The 17,897-nt window shown below is 47.9% G+C and overlaps 1 protein-coding gene across 4 annotated transcripts in view; it reads left to right on the forward strand.

Annotated features, from left to right (window-relative positions):
• Positions 1-17,786, forward strand: part of LDLRAP1 (low density lipoprotein receptor adaptor protein 1) — a 29,897-nt gene extending 12,111 nt beyond the window's left edge. For 2 of the 4 annotated variants that reach the window (XM_071576915.1, XM_071576916.1), the window contains exons 8-9: positions 1,227-1,261; positions 3,032-5,050. In XM_071576915.1, the coding sequence (XP_071433016.1) occupies positions 1,227-1,261; positions 3,032-3,176 (180 nt within the window). In that variant the 3' untranslated portion in view covers positions 3,177-5,050. Of the gene's footprint in view, positions 1-1,226; positions 1,262-3,031; positions 5,051-5,151; positions 5,333-16,325; positions 16,546-17,558 lie in introns of those variants that run through there. The other 2 variants (XR_011699644.1, XR_011699643.1) reach the window with 2 other exon arrangements.
• The last annotated feature ends 111 nt before the right edge of the window (positions 17,787-17,897 follow it).

Below are 17,897 nucleotides of genomic sequence, written 5' to 3' on the forward strand. Positions count from 1 at the left end.
CAGCCCATGTGCTCAATGTGCACCCATCAGGGAGCCTCATCCCTGCCCAAGTGCTCCGTCATCCTTTTTAAGCTGGAAGAGGGTGGGTTTAGGTTGGATATTAGGCATAAATTCTTCCCTGTGAGGGTAGAGAGGCCCTGGCACAGGTTGCCCTGAGAAGCTGTGGCTGCCCCATCTCTAGAAGTGTCCAAGGCCAGATTGGACAGGGCTTGGAGTAACCTGAGATTGTGGAAGGTGTCCCTGCCCATGGCAGGAGGGTGAATGAGATGAGCTTTTAGGTCCCACCTGACCCAGACCATTCCATGATTCTGTGATCACCAGCCTGTGCCCTCTCTGGAAACCCCTGGTCTGCTGAATTTTGGAAAATTGAAGGATAAATGCCTTTGTCTGGAGCCTGTTTCTTCAGTCTGACAGGCCTGAGCCTGAGGCTTTTCAGGTTAAACCTGAAGATCAGCTCTAAGCTTAAATCAAATCCTGGAGGCTTATCAGCAATCTCCAGTCCCTCCCTGCTTACAGAGTTTTCATACTTTACTTATTAATTGCATTAAGTCTGTAAGAGCATCACAGGGTTTTGGGAACAGTCCAGTCCATAGCAAAGCCCTCACACAGAGCCCGTGGTCATGAATGGGAAGCCCTTCTCTCTCAAGCACCTCCAGTGCTTTCCTGGAAAACTTTAGAAGCAGATCAGAGATAAAGGGACCCAGAGCTGCTTTCAAGGTTTCCCGTGTGCTGCTGCAGAGCTACTTTTCAGTTCCTAATCCAGTGTGAGGGATGCCCTGAGCATCCCACTGAGCTCTCTCCAGGTCCCTCTTTGTGGCCTTTGCACAGGAGAGCTGGAAGAGGCAAGGGATGGCTGAACCCCAGAAGAGCCTGTGCTCCAGCTGATGGGCCAGACCCCGTCCACAGGGGCAGTGGGGCAGTATTAGCCTGTTTGGGGATGGTGGGAAAAGGCCAAGCCCCTGCCCCATGTCTGGGCTGTGAGAGGGCACAGCACCCCTGACCCGAGCTCTGGGCTCTGCCCTGGGGAAGGCTGGATCACCCAGAGGTACCTCAACCTTGGGGCTTGTGCAGGGAGAGAAAACCTGTCCTAGGAGGCAGATTGCAGAAGAGGGTTAATTTAGGCCCTCAGAAGCCAATGCTGTGCTCAAGTGCAGAGCCAGGTCTCTAAATACGCTTTTGTGTGTTCTCTTAGCAACTACTTGTCTCTTTTTATCTCTTTAACAAAGGAAATGGATGATGGTCTGGACGAGGCATTTTCAAGGTAATTCTAATAACTCTCTTTACGGGTTCACTCCACCACCAGGGACCCAATCCAGAGACTTGACTGGTGACTGGCTTTTAATAATGCTCTTAATCTAATCAGTGCCGTGATCTGACCTAGGCAGCTGCCCCATCAGTGCCTCAGCTGCTAATTGAAAGATAGGCTTTGAGGCTGGCTGATAAGCCAAATATTTTGACAACCTTTTAAGGATGGAGAGAGGCTGTATGTGATAGGGAATTTAATTCCCCAACCAGTTGGTGTGTCTGCTCCCACCTGCCAGGGCTTTTTCAGGCTGCCTGTGGGAGCTGCAGCAATGCTGGTTCCAGTTTCTGGCACTGAGGGCTTTAACTCTCCCTTGGCTCACAAATTCAGTGTGTGTGGCCATCGATTCATGGGGTTTAGTTCTCTCTAATCCAAATTAAAAGCTTCTGTGCACCTGCATGCCAAACAATCCAGCAATGTTAAATCCGTTTCCTTTCAGGTGGGTTTTCCTGCTTGTTCTCATGTAGGCACCACTCTGGGGGGTGGTGGGAGTCGTGCAGTTTATGTCTCGTCCTCCAGACCAGAGTGTGAAGCCACCCAGCCACCGTGAGATGTGGAGGCCCCAGTTTGGGCAAAGCTGCTTTGGGTGCAGATTCCACAGGCAGCAGAGACCTGCCAGGCCTCCTCCTCTTCCTCCTCCTCCTCCTCCTCTGGCTGGCAGGTGCTGGAGGAGGGAGTTGGGCAGGAGCAGGGCTGACCCAACACTGTCCCTTCCCTGAGAGCCACTTGGTTTGTGCCAGCACTGCAAAATTGCCTGCTCAGCCCTAAGGAAACAGCCTTTCAGGGCTTGTTTAGCTCTCAGGGATGATTTACAGCTTCCACTTCCATGGCAGCCTTGTCCCAAGATGTAGTTGATAAAGGGGTTGCTTGAATTTATGTCCTGATGTTGGCTGTTTTCCTCACCCTTGCTCCTTGCCCTACTTAATGAAGCAGATGTTGGTTGTGGGCTTTGTTTTGGGTGGCTGGATGCTGAGCTGTCACATCACCCTCAGCCTTGTGGTAGTGACTCAGTATTTGGGCTGCTCATCCTCCAAGGTGGGTGCTTTCAAAGGCATTCCTGCCACGTCATCAGCACTGGACATTTTTCTTCTTTATTATAAAACGTAGCTTAATCTGAGTCTTTTTTGATGCTGTGCCTCCCCTGGATGAAACATTAAATATTTGAGTTAACCTTCAGCCTGGGGAGAATTGATGCTGCAGTGCTATGTTTTCATACAGGTATTTAATAACACTACAGCAAACTAGGGCTTGTTAGGTTTTGTGAAACATCTGGGATGAAAAGCTCTTAAAGCTGATCCTGGGAGCTGTTAAGCATCAGCTGAGTCCTCTCTCTGTGTTCACCGGAGGAGTTAATGCTCGGGCAGAGGCTCCTGCACATGCTGCCTGTCCAGACACAGCAGACAGAAACTGAGTCACTGAGGCTGCTCCTTTGGTCAGCAGAGAGCAGATCCCAGCTAGAGCTGGGGGAGGAAATCAGCCAGACCATTAATATACGGGATGCAAATTCCCTGGATGCCTGTAGGGAAAATGTTGGGACAAACCAGCAGCAAAGCTGCAACAGACTTGAGAGCACTGTAAACATTGTGTGCCAGCTCCCCCCTTCTTGAACCATTTAATTCCTTTGGAGGGTGTTGAAATGTGAAGCTGCAGTGTTATGGATGCATCAGGCATCCAGGCTGTAAACCACAACGATTTGGCTTCTTACTTTGTGTTTTTCTCCCCTCTTAGGCTGGCTCAGTCAAGAACAAACCCTCACGTCCTCGACACGGGGCTGACAGTTCAGGACATCCAGAGTGCAGAAACACTCTCTGCTGTAGACTGGAACAAAATAGATTCCACCACAGGGGAGAAGGATGATCTGTTCATGTTTTGAGGTCAAATGCTTCTAAGAGCTGCCTAGAGAATAACCACTAGAAGTCTCTGGACTGGATCATGCTGTTGTGGGTGCTGTACACAAGGGCCTCTTCTAAGGGCTCTTCATCAAGTCAGGTGATGTTACAGCACAGTCTAGACCAAAGCTTTAGAAACATAATGCAGATTTTTATACCTTGCTTTTATCTAAACCACGAGATGCTCCTGAACATATTTATTGACAGCGGCTCCCGTTTACACGTGTTAGTGGAAGGTGTAGAGCATCCTCAGTATTACGTGGCAATATACCATGGAAGAACCTTCAGCAGTGCCTGTTGCTTGCTGAAAACAGACTATGCACCACCAAAGTCCCTCTGTGTGTACCCTCTAGACAAAGGTCTGCAGATGCAAATGCAATTCCAAGCACAGCTGTTACTAATTCACTGATTCTTGAACAACATCCCCTGCCTGGGCGAGGGGAGGAGATTTGCAGCAGCTGCTGACAGTGTCAAAGAGGTAGCAGAGATCTTGTTTCTGTATGAATGTCTGTGACACTCAGTTGTCAGTCACCCCTGCGGGTTGTGTCTGTTGCTTCACCAGCTTCCTATGGGAATTGACACTTTTTTATCCAAAGACTCTACGAAGTTTTGCACTTTAAAGCTTGAACTGAAAGAAATGGTCCGAATTGTCAAGGTAAGCAGTGCCTGTATTTTCTCTTTAGAAATTATTTACCCAAAAATAATCCAGCCTGGCAATGCTGCAGCTCTGTTTCAAAACTGATTCCTCATGTCCACCACCTGATGGAAACTCAAAATACTAAAGCTCTGTTGCACTGTTGACTTTAAAAGATGGAGTGATTTGTCCTGCTAAAGCGTGTTGGAAGTGGCAGTTTGGGTAGACCAGATGTCTCATCCTGGCCGAGTGGATTTGCCTGTCCATGATTTCTTACTGCCTCAAAACCATTTGGGTGTTGCTCACTTGACAGACTCCAGTGGAATGGGATTAGGCAAGACGGATACCTGGATGTTCAGTTAGCAAGAGGTGCCCCTTCCAGGTACTTGGATCCCCTTCTCCCTGAGAGCCACAGCTCCTGGGAGGCTCAGGAAGCTGCTTCATCTGCTCCTGGAACTGAAAATAAGTAATGGAGGTATAAAGCTTATGCTAATTAAAAGATTAAGTTTAATGATCCTAAATAGTCACACTGACAGTTTGCAGTGTTTGTGGCCTTATGTGGAGTATACTAATCTGTTTTATAGATTTGTAACTTGGGTTTGAAGCACTAATTCATTCCCCAGATAGCTCTTTATAACTCTCTTAAAACTCCTTGCAGAAAAAACCCCTCTCTGTCAGCTGTAAGAATTCATTAGAAAGCAGCTGAGTGACTCTGACTTAGATTTGATTTTTTTCCCCCTAAGTGTTAGTGTGAGAAGGTGTTGAGGACTCGTGGAGCTGACTCATCATGTCTCTTAATAAAATGTGTGCTCTGTGTACCCTGCAAAATGGTGTTTAAAGCAATTTTACATCTTTCAAACAACTCTGCCCATGACTTCCTTGATCCTGTGTGCAGCACCAGCCTCTTGTGATGGAAGGAATTATCAAAGCTTGTCACTGCTGCAGAGCCACAGGGGAGAGACATGAACCTCCTGCACAAGCAGGGGTTGTAACCAGTGCCTTGTCCCAACTCACGGAGTTCTGATCTTCCCAGAAAACAGCCTGGGCTGTGGGATGGACTGTAAGGATTTCTTTGTACATTGATCTTTCTCCTTTTCTTGACACTCTAGGAGCAGATACTGAAATGCACAACACTATATATGTGTGTGTATAGTTTTTTAAGAAAACCTGATGCTGCAAAGAATATCTGTACTGAGGGAAATAAAAGCTATACCATTTTTTGGAGTGTCTGTGCTGGGTGACATTATTTTTACAGTGATCCTTTTAGTGTGTAGAAACCTTTGTATTTCTGATCAGTTGAGTTCTCCCTGTCCCTTGATGCACAGCAGGAAGCAACTGGAAACATCCATGGGAGGTGTGTATCCATTGGACTGCTGATTCCAGTGCCATCCAGGTGGGAAGAGGGCTGCAGGTAGACACTAGTCCGTGATGCTGCTTTCAAGAAATGCTTATGGAACTGGATCTGGCCCCATGGGATGTACAGTCTGTCCCTGCATTGGCCTCCAGGTAAGGGTGTGATGATGGGTGAGGAGAGGGAGGTCAGTACTTCAGGCTCATCTGCAGACAAATGTGATGCCAGTAACATCAAACCCCACACTGCCTTACTTTATAGAATTTCTGAGTCACAAAGTGCTTCTCCCTGTGGGGAGGTGAATTTGTACAGCTCCCTTTTAAATAAAACAGTCCAGAGAGCCCAGCACAGCCCTGTGTACTCAGCATCCCTCTGCAATTCCTGCCTTTGCTGGGCTCCTGGGCTTCCCAACCAACCACACTGCCCACCTTGTTTGGGAAATGTGTGGGGCAATCAGTTTGGCATGCTGGCAGGTTTAACCTGCTCTCTTTGGGGTGCTGGAGTGGGGCTGTGGGTAGAGCAGAGGGGCTTTGCAGAGACATGCTCATCCTAGAGTGCTAACAAAAAAAAATTGACTAAAAGTTCATTTTTCAGTTTAAATTGTCTGTTCCAGGGTGAGATGTCCCAGATTATGAGTGCTGAGTGCTGGCAGGCTGTGCCTCCCTGCATAACTGATGTCAATGCTAGGAACAAATTGATCTTTCAGTTCTGATGTGACCTTTTTTTAACTGCCAGTTAAGAAACTTTCAGCATCCATTTCCTTTACCTTTGATGGCTGAGAGAGGGAGGGGTTGCTCACTGTGGTGAGAGGCAGCTGTGCCATGAAAAGTGGGCTCGGGGGTTTGAGCACCCACTGGGAGCTGGGGGAACCAGTAGCTCTGCTCCCCTCAGCCCCGTGTTTTTCCAGGGGGTGCATGGAGTGATTTTGCTGCCCGTTCCCTCCCTCGGAGCAGTCACAGCAGCTGAGGTGTTGGTGTGGGCTGTGTTGTGAAGTGCTGGTCTGTCACCCTGCATTGCACAGGGTGTGCATGGGATGGAACAGCTCCATCTGTCCCACAGCCGGTAGCCAGCGTGGGGGAAGGAGCTGACGAAGAGTCCATCTTCAATCCCCCTCTCCCATCACCTGCTAAAGAACCAGACCCTGCAGCTTGCAGGGCCCATGTGCTTCAGAGGGCTACATTTTTTAACTGTTGGTACTGTAACTTCTTAAAGTCATTTAGAGCGTCCCCAGAAGTACAACAGCAAATCCAGCTTGTTGCTGCCAAGTTACACCTGGATTTTTGTAGATGTTAAAGGTGTTGCTGTTTCTTCTGTTCAGTAAGTGCTCTTGAATGATGGCTGTTGTTCTGTGATTGAGGCCAAACCCAGCTGGAAGGTTACAAACCAGCTGCTTCAGGGAAGTGCTGAGCTGTTGAGTACCAGAGTGTGCAGTGTGACAGGTACTGAGCCCTGAACCTCTGCTCTCCTTGGAGCACCAAGAGTTTGTAGGTTTGTGCCGAGCTCTGAGCAGGAGTTGCAGAGCTGTCATTGCCCAATCATTCTTTTTCCATGTTCAAATAGAGCCACATTTCTGAACCTGAATGCTGCCCTAGGGTGCCGGGAGCCATGGGCTGCCCTGTGAGGCCTTCTGTGCTCTGAAGAAAAAATAATAGTCCTCATGGAGAAGCACAAGTGCATTTTGGCTGGGGAAGGAAGAGGGTTGGCTGAGCACTGCTCTCCCCTCTCTATCACGTCAGTCTTGCGTGTGACGGCTGCCTGTGAAGATGAGATTTGTCCTGTGGAAGCCAAGGGGAGCTGAACCAGAAAACACAGGCCATGTTTGCCAACAGCCCAGGGCAGGGCTGACTCAGGGGCAGCTCACCACGGGTCAGCACACGGTGCTGGAGGGGTATTTTGTGAGTGTGTCTCTGAGTGCTTTTGAACTTCTCCCCAGGTTTGCAGTGCTCAGTGCGGGAGTGATCCCACCGAACAGTGACACAACATTAGTGCAGCACACCCACCCTCAGTCTGCGTGAACTGAGAGGGGTGAGGGATTATTCTTGTTATTTTGTCAACCCCTTTCTGCATGTGAAAGCATCTCCCTCTGAAAAAACCATACTTTCAGTGCCAAAAATCTGTAAACTGATCAAAAATTTAAATTTTTTTATGCCCCCTTCCATAACTTTTAATGCCCCTAAATCCTGCTGACCATCTAACCCACCCTTCCCAAGCTCCCCAGGGCAGGGGTCGTGGCCCCAAGGCTGCCTGAGCTCAAGGAGTTTTTGGACAATGCTCTCAGGCACAGGGTGGGATTGTTGAGGTGTCCTGGGCAGGGCCAGGAGTGAGACTGGGTGATCCTTGTGGGTCCCTTCCAACTCAGGATATTTGTGATTCTGTGATTCCCTGAAAGCCATAGCCTTGATTCATCAAGTCAGTGGTAACTTGGGGTGAGCAATGCCCGTGTTCCAGTGGACACCTGAAGCCAAGCAAAATGCAATATTGCCTTGGGAGGACGCAGAGGATTTGCCCATCCACAGAACAGAGGGAGCTCTGGAACCCACCAGAAGCTGGTGGAATAACCTGGAGCAGAATGGGGCCCTCAGCTCAGGAGCCCTTCTTAGCAGCAAGTCAGCATCTGACTGCAAGCAATTTATCAACTGAGTGGATTCTGCTTATGACAGAGGGAATCTTAATATTGCATTACTTCATTTATTTAGCACCTCTCCTCTAATGCTCAGGGGAAGGACAACAGGAAAGAGCGTTGGGGATTGCTTGGAGTTGGTTGTTGTTTTTCTTCCCTGCTAAAAGCAGACATCTCCAGCTGGTTCTTGGCTCTGAGGATAAACATTGGCTTTATGGAAAGGAGGGATGTCAGGTCATTAAAAGCTGCAGGAAGAGGAAGTCTTCTGAGATGAGAGTGGAGATGGGGCCAGAGAGCTGGAGGCAAGAAAGCAGATGTAGGAAGTGCAGGAAGATTGGAGGGAATGTGCAGGTAGAAAGTAATTAGTGACCAAGTGCCTGGTTAATTAGCTACCAGTGGCTTCTCATGCCGGACGCACACTTGGTCCTGTCTCTGCTGGGCTCTCATCTTCATTGGTAGCAATTCCTTCTCACTCCTGGATGTGGAGCAGCTCCCAGTGTGGCAACTCTGGGCCAGCAGAGCCAGAGGGGTGCTCAACTCTGCCCAGAAAGCAGATTAGGAGCTCTGCTAGCAGGGCCATTGGCTGCTGCTGGCCCGTGGCCAGCGTCTCTGAGCAGGGAACTGGAGCCTGGAGCTCTCCATCCCGCCCAGCACCTGGCTGGCACTGCTCACCTTTGGCAGCTCCGAGCATCTCCCGGGACACTGCCCTGCTGGAAAGCTGCGAGCGTGTCTTTGCAGTTGAGGGCTCGCTCCTTGTTCCCTGTGGTGTGGTCAGGGGGGCTCTTTGGAAGCCAGGAGGCACAGGAGCTGGGTTGTGCCAGCAAACCCAGCGTGGCAGCACCGGGCAAAGCGGTGCCGGCTGTGCTCACAGGCAGGGACTGTGTCACCTTCCAGCCCTTCCCTTCAGTTTTCCCTCCAGGAGCCAGGTGATTATCTCCAACGTCATTGTTCTCACGTCAGGGCCGCTGTGCTCCTCTCCCTGCAAAAGGAAATATCAGGAGTGGCAGGTTGTGAACATCAACCCCACCAAGGTTTGGCTCTGAAATCCCCGCTGACTCCTGTGATTTATCACTCACCCAGCTGCTACTCGCTGCTTGGAAAAGATAAGTGAGGAAGGAAGAGTATGGATTTTAAAAGCTTGGCTTTAAAGCCCACAGGCTCAGGCCGAGACTCCTGTCCTGGCTGAGGGAACAAGGTGGGAACAGTATTGCTGGTCACAACTGGAATAAAACAGCCACCCAGGGGGCTGTGGCCGAGCAGGGATTCTGCTGCCTGCTCTTCCTTGGCACACACATGTCTTTTGAGCCATTATGTGAGAAAAACAGTGTTTAGGTACCAGTTTATTCCCTAGTCACCTTGTTTGCCCCAAACTTTTGCCATCACAGTTTCCATTTTGGAATCACTGAGCCATTGTCTCTCCAGCCACATGGGGGATGCCCAGGGGGTTTTTGCTTCCCCTCCTTTCAAACCAGGTGCTCTGCAAATTTTACTCCAAGTCTCTCGCTTTCTGCCTCCGAGGTTGGATTTTTTCACCTTTCCAGCCATCACCATCTGGAATTTTTTGCCCAGCAAAACCACCAACCTCCATGCGAGAGTTTTCACAATGTTCTCTGCAAACCAGAGCAACAGTTTCTGTGCTGGCTGTTACAATCCCATGGATGGTAACACCACTCCAGGCAAAGTTTTTGCTTAAAAGCCTTGAGGATGATACTTTGTAGGGAGTTGTTTGGCTTGTAACTTCTGTTTCTACCTCCCTCTGCTGATCTTGCCATAACAAGCCCAAACTTGCTACTTGTCGAGTCTTGGTTTAGCTACAACTCTCCTTCTTCCCCTGCTTTTAAGGTGACATCCCAGCTCCCGGCCTGTCACTTGGCTGTTGCCTCTATCACACACTCGTACATATGAACCCTGGGTCTAATTAGTGTAGTAAAATCTTTAAAAGTACTAAATCTGCTCAGACATGGCAATTTTATCCCTTCTATGTGCTGTCACAGCACAAGTAAAACTGACAGCAAAGAATAAAACAGTTATATCTCTGGCATTTTTATTACTTTTAATATGCTGTCTTTTTTTTCTGTTACTGGAAATTTAAATTACAATGGTATGCTTCATTTAAAGAAAGTATCCATAGCAACAGGAACATCTAAATTATTGCAGGCTAATCACTTCTCTCTTAGAGTCACATCTCATGCCTTTCAAAGACAGTCCCAGAGGTGCAGGATTTTAATAGAATTTTTTTAACCTTTTTTTGCAAACAAACAAGCATATACACAGCACTTTCTCCATCAATACATACTTACAGAAAGATCTAAACCAAGTAACTGCCAGCACAATTTGTTACCCAAAGAGGGGGGTTTAGGCTTGCTCTTGAATCTGTACTTCATAGGAGAGTTTCTCCTCTGAGTCGGTGCCTCCTGGTTATCCCGTGTGCAGCTGGAGAATTTCCATTGAGTTCAGTGTATGTAAATTCCCTTGGATCAGGGGAAAGCAGGAGGGGAAGGGGAGGATCACTGAGGCTGCAGCATCAGGAACCTGCTTGTTCGATTCCAAGCTGGCCTCAGTCTTACATGTATTTTATTCTTTCCAAATTCCTGGTTGACAGGACAAGGGGGAATGGCTTTAAGCTGAAAGAGTGTAGGTTTATATTAAGTATTAGAAATAAATTCCTTTCTGTGGGGGTGGGCAGGCCCTGGCACAGCTGCCCAGAGAAGCTGTGGCTGCCCCATCCCTGGGAGTGTCCCAGGCCAGGCTGGACAGGGCTTGGAGCACCCTGGGCTGGTGGGAGGTGTCTCTGCCCAGGGCAGGGGGTGGAACTGGGTGATCTTTAACATCCCTTCCGACCCAGACCTGTTTGGCACAACTTCAGCAGCTGTTCAACATTTAAAAGGCAATGGGTGGGAAAACACCCAGATATTTTGCCACCACCATCCCCAAATCTGAGCTTCCTGCCTGACTTTTGGGCTGTGAGGCACCTATGGCTTTTCACTCTTGAAAAATTCCTTCACTTTAATCATGGAAAAAGCCCAAGTGATGCACACACAGAGCTGTCAAATGTGAGAAACAAACATGCTGAAAGAAATAGAAAGGCTTTTTTTTTTTTAATTCCAGTCTCAATTATAGGAATCAAATGCGTCATCTGGATCAATAGTAAGTTGAAATTGCTCAGCCAGAAAGATTTTATATATAAAAAAGCTGAGCTGAGACCCTTCCTTTGAGCTCATGTATTATTATAACTGGAATTACCATAGTGAACCCTGTTCACAGGCTCCCTTGGAAAGCCCAGGCTAAGAACAAAGGTTTAATTGATGTAGCCATATGTAGTAACAGGATCTTAAACCCAGCCTGTGTGTAGTGGAATCTGATCGTGGTCAGGAATAGCAGAGATTTGCTTTTAATGTCCTTTGATTCCCACTGCCATGTGGTACATTCCCAGGTCATAATTCCCTGCATTTTCCCCCAGAGGTGGCTGTAATTCAAGCAGGATCTATTTGCACATTACACTGAAACGATGCAACCTTTGAAAGTATAAAATATTACTGATCACTTAACCTTTGTAGAATAAGAGCTGATGTGCAGACGAGTGGCTGTACTTCATCCAGCCCAAAGGAAAATGTTAAAACCCTGGAAAATGTGTTGGAGTTCTTTGGCTGGTTTGGTTGGTAAGGAAGGGTTGGGCAAGCTCTGTGTCCATGGAAAAAGGGGAGAAGTTCCAGGGTTTGCTTATGGGGTCATCAGAGAGACACCAGCAGAGGCAGTGACAGAAACCAGATGGATGGTCTGTGAGGGGCTTTCAGAGTGATGTGGTTTCATATGTGAGTTAAAAAAAAGTCAGAGCACGAGAAGGTGGGTGGTTAAAGAGGGCTGAGAATGATGCAAAAAATCTGTTGGACCGGCAGATCCAGCTCACATTTGAAAATCAGCCTCTTCACAGTTCCTGTGAAATCACGTTTTAATAAAACAGCTATAAAAGGAACCTGTAATTTTGTGGTTGGTGCATGAGCCAGAAAATGAGCTAGCTGACTTTCACAGAGCTTTACAACAGCCATGGTCCAGCTGGAGTCAGGAATATTTGCTGTATGTGAACACACAGATGACACAGAAATCCAAGGCACTGACCTTTGGTACCAGGCAGGGAGTTAAAGCTGTCCCTCCCAGCTCTCCAGCATCAGGTCAGGCAGGAAGGTTTCCCCATCCACAGGTGGAGCCCTTTGACTCACAGCTTTCCTGGATCCACCTGCTCACGTGTCAGAGTAATTAGATGAATCCCAGAAGGCACCGCCCGAGGGTCTTGGGAGGATTTGTCACCCAGTGGTAAGTCTGAGCAGGGGGATGGAGCTGTGCTGCTCTGCTTGGGGTTTGCTTCCTAAGTCGAGCCAGATTTGATCTTCAACATTCAAGTTTGAGGCTTTGATGGATCCGTGAGTGTTTTGGGGCTTGGCAGTTGCTCAGAACTCATGAGCATGATGTGATTGTGTCTGAAAAGTCAGTGCTAGGTAGGCAGGATATTTACTTTTAGGGATGATGAGACAGTGGACTTTCTTTTTTCATGTTGACTAAAACACTGTGATCCAGCAGACTGCTGGTGTTGTACATCAAGATTAAATTCTGGGGAAAGCCTGATAGGATCTGGATCACTTGCTCCTTTGTGGTCTCCCATTTATACACCAAGCTGACCTGACTCACGTCTGCAGAATGTGATGGGAGAACTGGGAAAGCTTCTGGTGAAGTTATTTAAGGGCTTCAGACAGGTATGAGCACATAAGTCATTTCACAACCCTGACAGGAGAAACCCAGCTGCCACACTGGCTGTACTTCATCAGTGCTTCCTTCTGCCCTCGATGCTTTGTGCCTTTCCAGTTCTGCTTTTATGTCCTCAAAATGAGAGTGTGGTCTCTTGAGGCTGGGATGAGACAGAACCAGCACAGGCTGGAGTGGATTTTCCCAGTTCCCTTGTCTCGTTAACCACCTTGCATAAGGAGATGCAGTAGTGCTGAGTTGAAATTACAACTCTCTGTTTCCTACCTGACACAGCAGCAGAGAGAGAACTGCAAACAAGTTTAAAGTATTGCTTCCTCCGAGCAAAATTTGGGAGATGAGACGTTTGGGTTTCGGCTGGCTGACCAAAAGCCCCCAGAGAGCTCTGGCTGCTGCTGCCTGTGACTGCCACAGCCATGTGACTCCAGCTCCAGGATGGCCCAGGGCACCCACTCATGTGCTTTGCAACAAGCTGTGATTTATGGGATGCCTGTGGAGTGGCTGGTCCCTTTTTGATAATGAAGGCAAGTCTGTGACATGACTGCTCAGAGAGCAGGAAACAGACTCATCAACCCTGGGGGTCCTTGTGTGTCCCCACATCACCTCTGCACCCTGCCTGACAACATCATCCCACTTTCCAGCCCTTCTCTGGGCTGTGATCAGCAGGTTAGGTCCGATGGCTGCAAGGTGGTCTCAGTTTAACCTGGAGGGATGCAGGTGTGCTCCTGCTCTTGAGTTGTCAATGCTTCTCTCCTCATGCTGCCCCCACCAGCCTCAGTTAAATGTCATTGAATCCGTCTCTTCCAAGTGATTAACCCGCTCTCAGCCCCGTGGTATGAACCACATACTGAGCTGGGACTGGTGGGGGCCAGAATCTGGGAAACAATCAGTCTGGAGCAAGGAGAGCTGCATCCTGACCTGCTTCGTGCCTCAAGCTGTGGCTGCAAAGCTCAAAGTCAGGAGTGGTAAAGCCTCCTTTAAATGCTGATTTAAAGGCTGGCTGCTCTGATGAGCTCGGGCTTTATCTGATTTAGGAACTACTGGGGCCATCTCAGGGAGGTGGTGGAGTGATAACATAATGCAATATCTGGAAAAGTGGTTTCTGGCTGTGTGATGAGAATAAGTGCAGTAGATTGTAACCCAGGGGAAAACCATTATCAACATCTTCTCTGGTTTTATACACATGGCTCAAAGACATCACTTAATAACATCTGTGCTGAACTCCAAACTGCCACCCGAGTTACCAGATCTCTTTAAAAACACACACAGGCTTCTAAATTGTTTTTTTTTAAAAATAACATTATTTCTTAGATCTGAAAGGCCTTTCCAGCTCTGGTATCACACTGTATTCCCTCTCCTCCAAAGTTTGATCCACCAGGTGCAAAAGTCCTTTCAAAGAGAAGGTGGGCAAGTACCTGAAGAGAAGAGCCCCTTCCATGTAACAGGTGTTTTGCCATCAACCATTTGATTATCTGTCCCTGGAGTTTTCCTCTTGTCTCTCAGCAATGCCTGTCTAAGGGCTGAAGTTCCTCCTCTTTTTCTCTCTAAGCTTCTGATGCCAGCATTGGAATTTTCTAGGATGAAATGGGAAGAGCCCTGAGGAAGTTGGGGGAAAGCTCTGGAAGCAGGCCATTAGCAAAGCATTAAAGGCTGAGCTGGGTTTGCCTTTGGCTAAGTATACACAGGCTTCCCTGGCTTCTGGAGCCTTCTCAGCCTGGGTTTGAGATGCTCCTGGATGCTGCTGCTCCATCCATCCTGCAGGTGAGGAGTCCCATTCCTTTCCTCCTCCACCCCACACAGGCTGCCCTGAGGACCATCATGGGCTCAGTGACTTGTGCCAGAGTGAGGGCTAGAAAAACCACCTGGCAAACTGAAGCAGACACAAAGCAAGAACTTTCCAAAGTCCACGAGGTGACATTGCTTTTGCCCTACCAACTAGAAAATGAGCAATTACAGCCTCCCTACAGTGCTAAGTTCTCCTGCAGAGGTCCTTGGACTGGCTGTGCTCATCAAGTCCAGGTTCCATGCAGCACTCACAGCCCATGGGCTTGTGCTCTGAGGAAGTTCAGCTTATCCCAAGTGTCTCTGGCTTCCAAGAGCCACAGAACCTGGGAGAATATCAGCAGCATGGCATGTTGGCACTGCAGAACCCCTTAGCCAGGCTGGGGCCCTGTGTCCCCACAGGCCATATCTTCCACATCTTGACCAAGAAATCTTTGGGGCTTGTTTCCTTTTTGAAGCTGGGACAGGAGGATGCTACTCTGAAACATTCATTTCCTTACCTCTCCCTTCCCCTGTAGCTACTTAATTTCTCCCTCCCTTGCATTTCTGATAACTGGCAGGCATTTTTATTATCCCATAATAGTTATTTTCTCCAGCTCTCATTGTCTGTTTTGCAGCCTGGCCACTTGGTCAGAGTCTTTTCCATCTGTAGGCAGCATGTGTGGCTGGAGCAGCCCGTGGGAGACCAGGATTAAACACTGTGAGCTCAGCAACACAAACACCTCCTTCCCCATTTTGGGGGGCACTTCAATCAGGTAGAGTGTGAGCTTATTGCTCACCCTGATACAGGTGTGGGAAGGGGGAGAAGTCACCAACCTATACAGGGTCTGCTGGGGTCCTGGAAAAGGAACTGCTTATCCTGGATGAGGATCCGAGGAAGATTTTTCTTCTTTCATGCAGATCAGGCATTGCCCTACGTGCAGGCTTAAGCCAGGGAAAGGAAAGATGAAATGTAGTCAGTCTCTGGGTCCAAGTAGGAGATTTGTCATTCCATGGGATCTCTTCCATAACAGATAGAGAATGACAAGGTTGTAAGTCAGGGCTGGGACACTTGGAGACACCAGTAAGTAAAAGCAATTTCCTATTTCATAGGGCTTCAGGACCATAAAATTGTTTTATTTTATACTGACCCAGGAAAAATTGAAAGGCCTCTGAGGACATTTCTGAAGTCAGCAGCAACCTGGAGGATCAAACCCTCCTCTTTTCCACCAGCAGGGTCCTTCCCATGGCAGGGGCTGTGCTGGCACACTGCCACCAGCAAAGCCCCATAACTGGGATACTGGATGATACTGGAAAAGGGAGCTCCTCTGTCAGGAGAGTGCAGTGTCCTCTCCAGTGCCAGGATGATGAGGCCATGTCTGTGTCAGAGGACGTGTCTCACTTGCAGATGCCCTGAGGTCGATGAGACGTCTCTGCTCACCGGGCTCAGACTGGCAAAATGTCAACAATTTGGTGCAGACCTCCCCAGGCTCTGGACAAATATAGTGCAGACAGTGATTCATCTGAGCAAGTTTGGGGTTGACCTGTTCCTCAGGTCGGGATGGATGAACTTCACCCTGAAGGTGATTTCAAAGTTATTTTGGCTGCACTGAGCCCTTTCTATATTTCGGTGTTTGCCAGGGAGCTCCCTGCAGGGTCCAGCAGAACCAGCTGAAAGGATATGGGCACTCAGAAAAAGTTTATTTTTAAAAAAGAGCAACAGTCCTGCCTTTCAGCAGGAAAAAACTAACCTGAAAATAGGGCTGTGACACCAGCATGTCTGCAAAGTGCAGAATCTTTTATGGCTTGAGCTGATGACTTCCTGTGATCATTTAAAATCTCAACTCCTATTTCTGGCCTGGATCTTGATTATCTGACACAGGAACTCCCACCCTGGCAACACTGAACTCCACAGGTTCTCTGCTTTCCTGGTTTTGTTAATGGCTGGACAGGGAAAAGGGTAATTCTGTAATTTGGCAAATTGTTTCAACAACTTTTACTCCTCTCTACAGGGAATTGAAATACATTTAGTTGCTGGAACATCTGCCCCATTACCTCCATCTTCTCTTTTTTCCCTGTGTGCTGTTGACCTCCTTGAAAGACGTTTAAATTCTGCTTACCTTGAGTGTCCCTGGGGAGCAACTTCACCTGGCAGGCACCAGGATCTGCGCAAAACACCACGGCATTTATCCCAGTCAATAACCTGGCAGCTTTGGATCCCTCCAGAAAGAGGTTGGTGACATCTGAGTGCACCAAAAATACTCTGGAACCTCTGTATTCATCGGAAAATAACTGCCCAAAGGGCATCTCCTGGTCTGCTTTGCCCTCCATCCTGAGCCACTGCAGAGCTGACAGATGATTTTAGCCAAGCCTTAGTGGTCACCCGGGGATGGCCAATATACAGAGCTGTAAGCTGGAATTTTCATTGCAGCACGCAGCTTAAATGACTTTTAGGTCTTTGGAAATGTTTCCTTTTCCCTATAATGGAAATATTTATGTTATCCCATTCAAATGCTCTGAGTTGTCCTTATTTCTCTTGGCCTGGCTCATAATGGCCTGGTTCAAAGGCATTAAAGTTTAAGGGAAAGGAGCCTGGCACCAGGGGAAGGGGAAAATACTTTTTATTCTAGGATGGATCTATTTGCTTGCTTTGTAATGGCACAGGCTTCTCCCTGACCATGTGCAGGGGAGTGACTCTGCAGCTGACTTAGGGTTTCTCTGCATCCCTTTAGGAAAATAATCAAGAGGGGTTGAATCTTTGATCCAGTGAGTTTATCAAGGATTTCCTAAAAATTGCCAATCGATTAAAATCTGTGGTGTGGCCACTAATTATCCTGTCTATGGACTAATACCAGGGGACCTCTGTGGCTCAGTTATCACTTGCCATCAAGTCTGATTAATAGTCTGACCCAAAAGTTTCTCATACTCTTATCCTTTGCTGAAAAATCTCAAAACTGTTTCTCCTGTAACAGTTGTTTTGATAACTTTATTTTCCATGTCTGTAAACTTGTGGGTCTTAGTCTTGTCTCCTAAAGACAAATGTCCCCTGTGCATCTTTCCATATGATTTTTATGAAGTTGGTTTTTTCTCCAGTATTTTCAACAGATTGCTACAGAGCAGTGTATTAACCCCAAGGGTCTGCCAACCACAAGCTGGAAATCTGTCCTAAATTATTGTAGCACTTATCTATTAGTCCAGAAGAATTCACACATTAATCCTCAGCCAAAACTCTCTCCTTTGGGCAGGATCCTCTTCAGACTCAGCACCAGCACCAGAGCTGAAAACTGTCACTGTTGAAATCCCTGACCCTGTGGCACAATTACTGACTGAGGGGAGAGCTGGGGCTGATCAAACCATAAGAGCTCAGAGGCAGGTAATGGAAATGGATGCCTGTGTTTCCTCTTTGCCCAAAACACAGAGCAGAACCAAAGGAGTATGTGGGTTTCTGGACTGTGGACAATGAACATGACAAACAGAAAGGCTTTTCTTCCCATGTTCCCACATGGTGATTAATCTTCCCAGCATTTGAAGATATTGGTTCTTATTTTCTGGCTTGCCTTGAAATTCATCTTTAAAGAGCAGCA

This window comes from Pithys albifrons, chromosome 24, assembly GCF_047495875.1.
Source record: "Pithys albifrons albifrons isolate INPA30051 chromosome 24, PitAlb_v1, whole genome shotgun sequence".
NCBI lineage: Eukaryota > Metazoa > Chordata > Aves > Passeriformes > Thamnophilidae > Pithys > Pithys albifrons.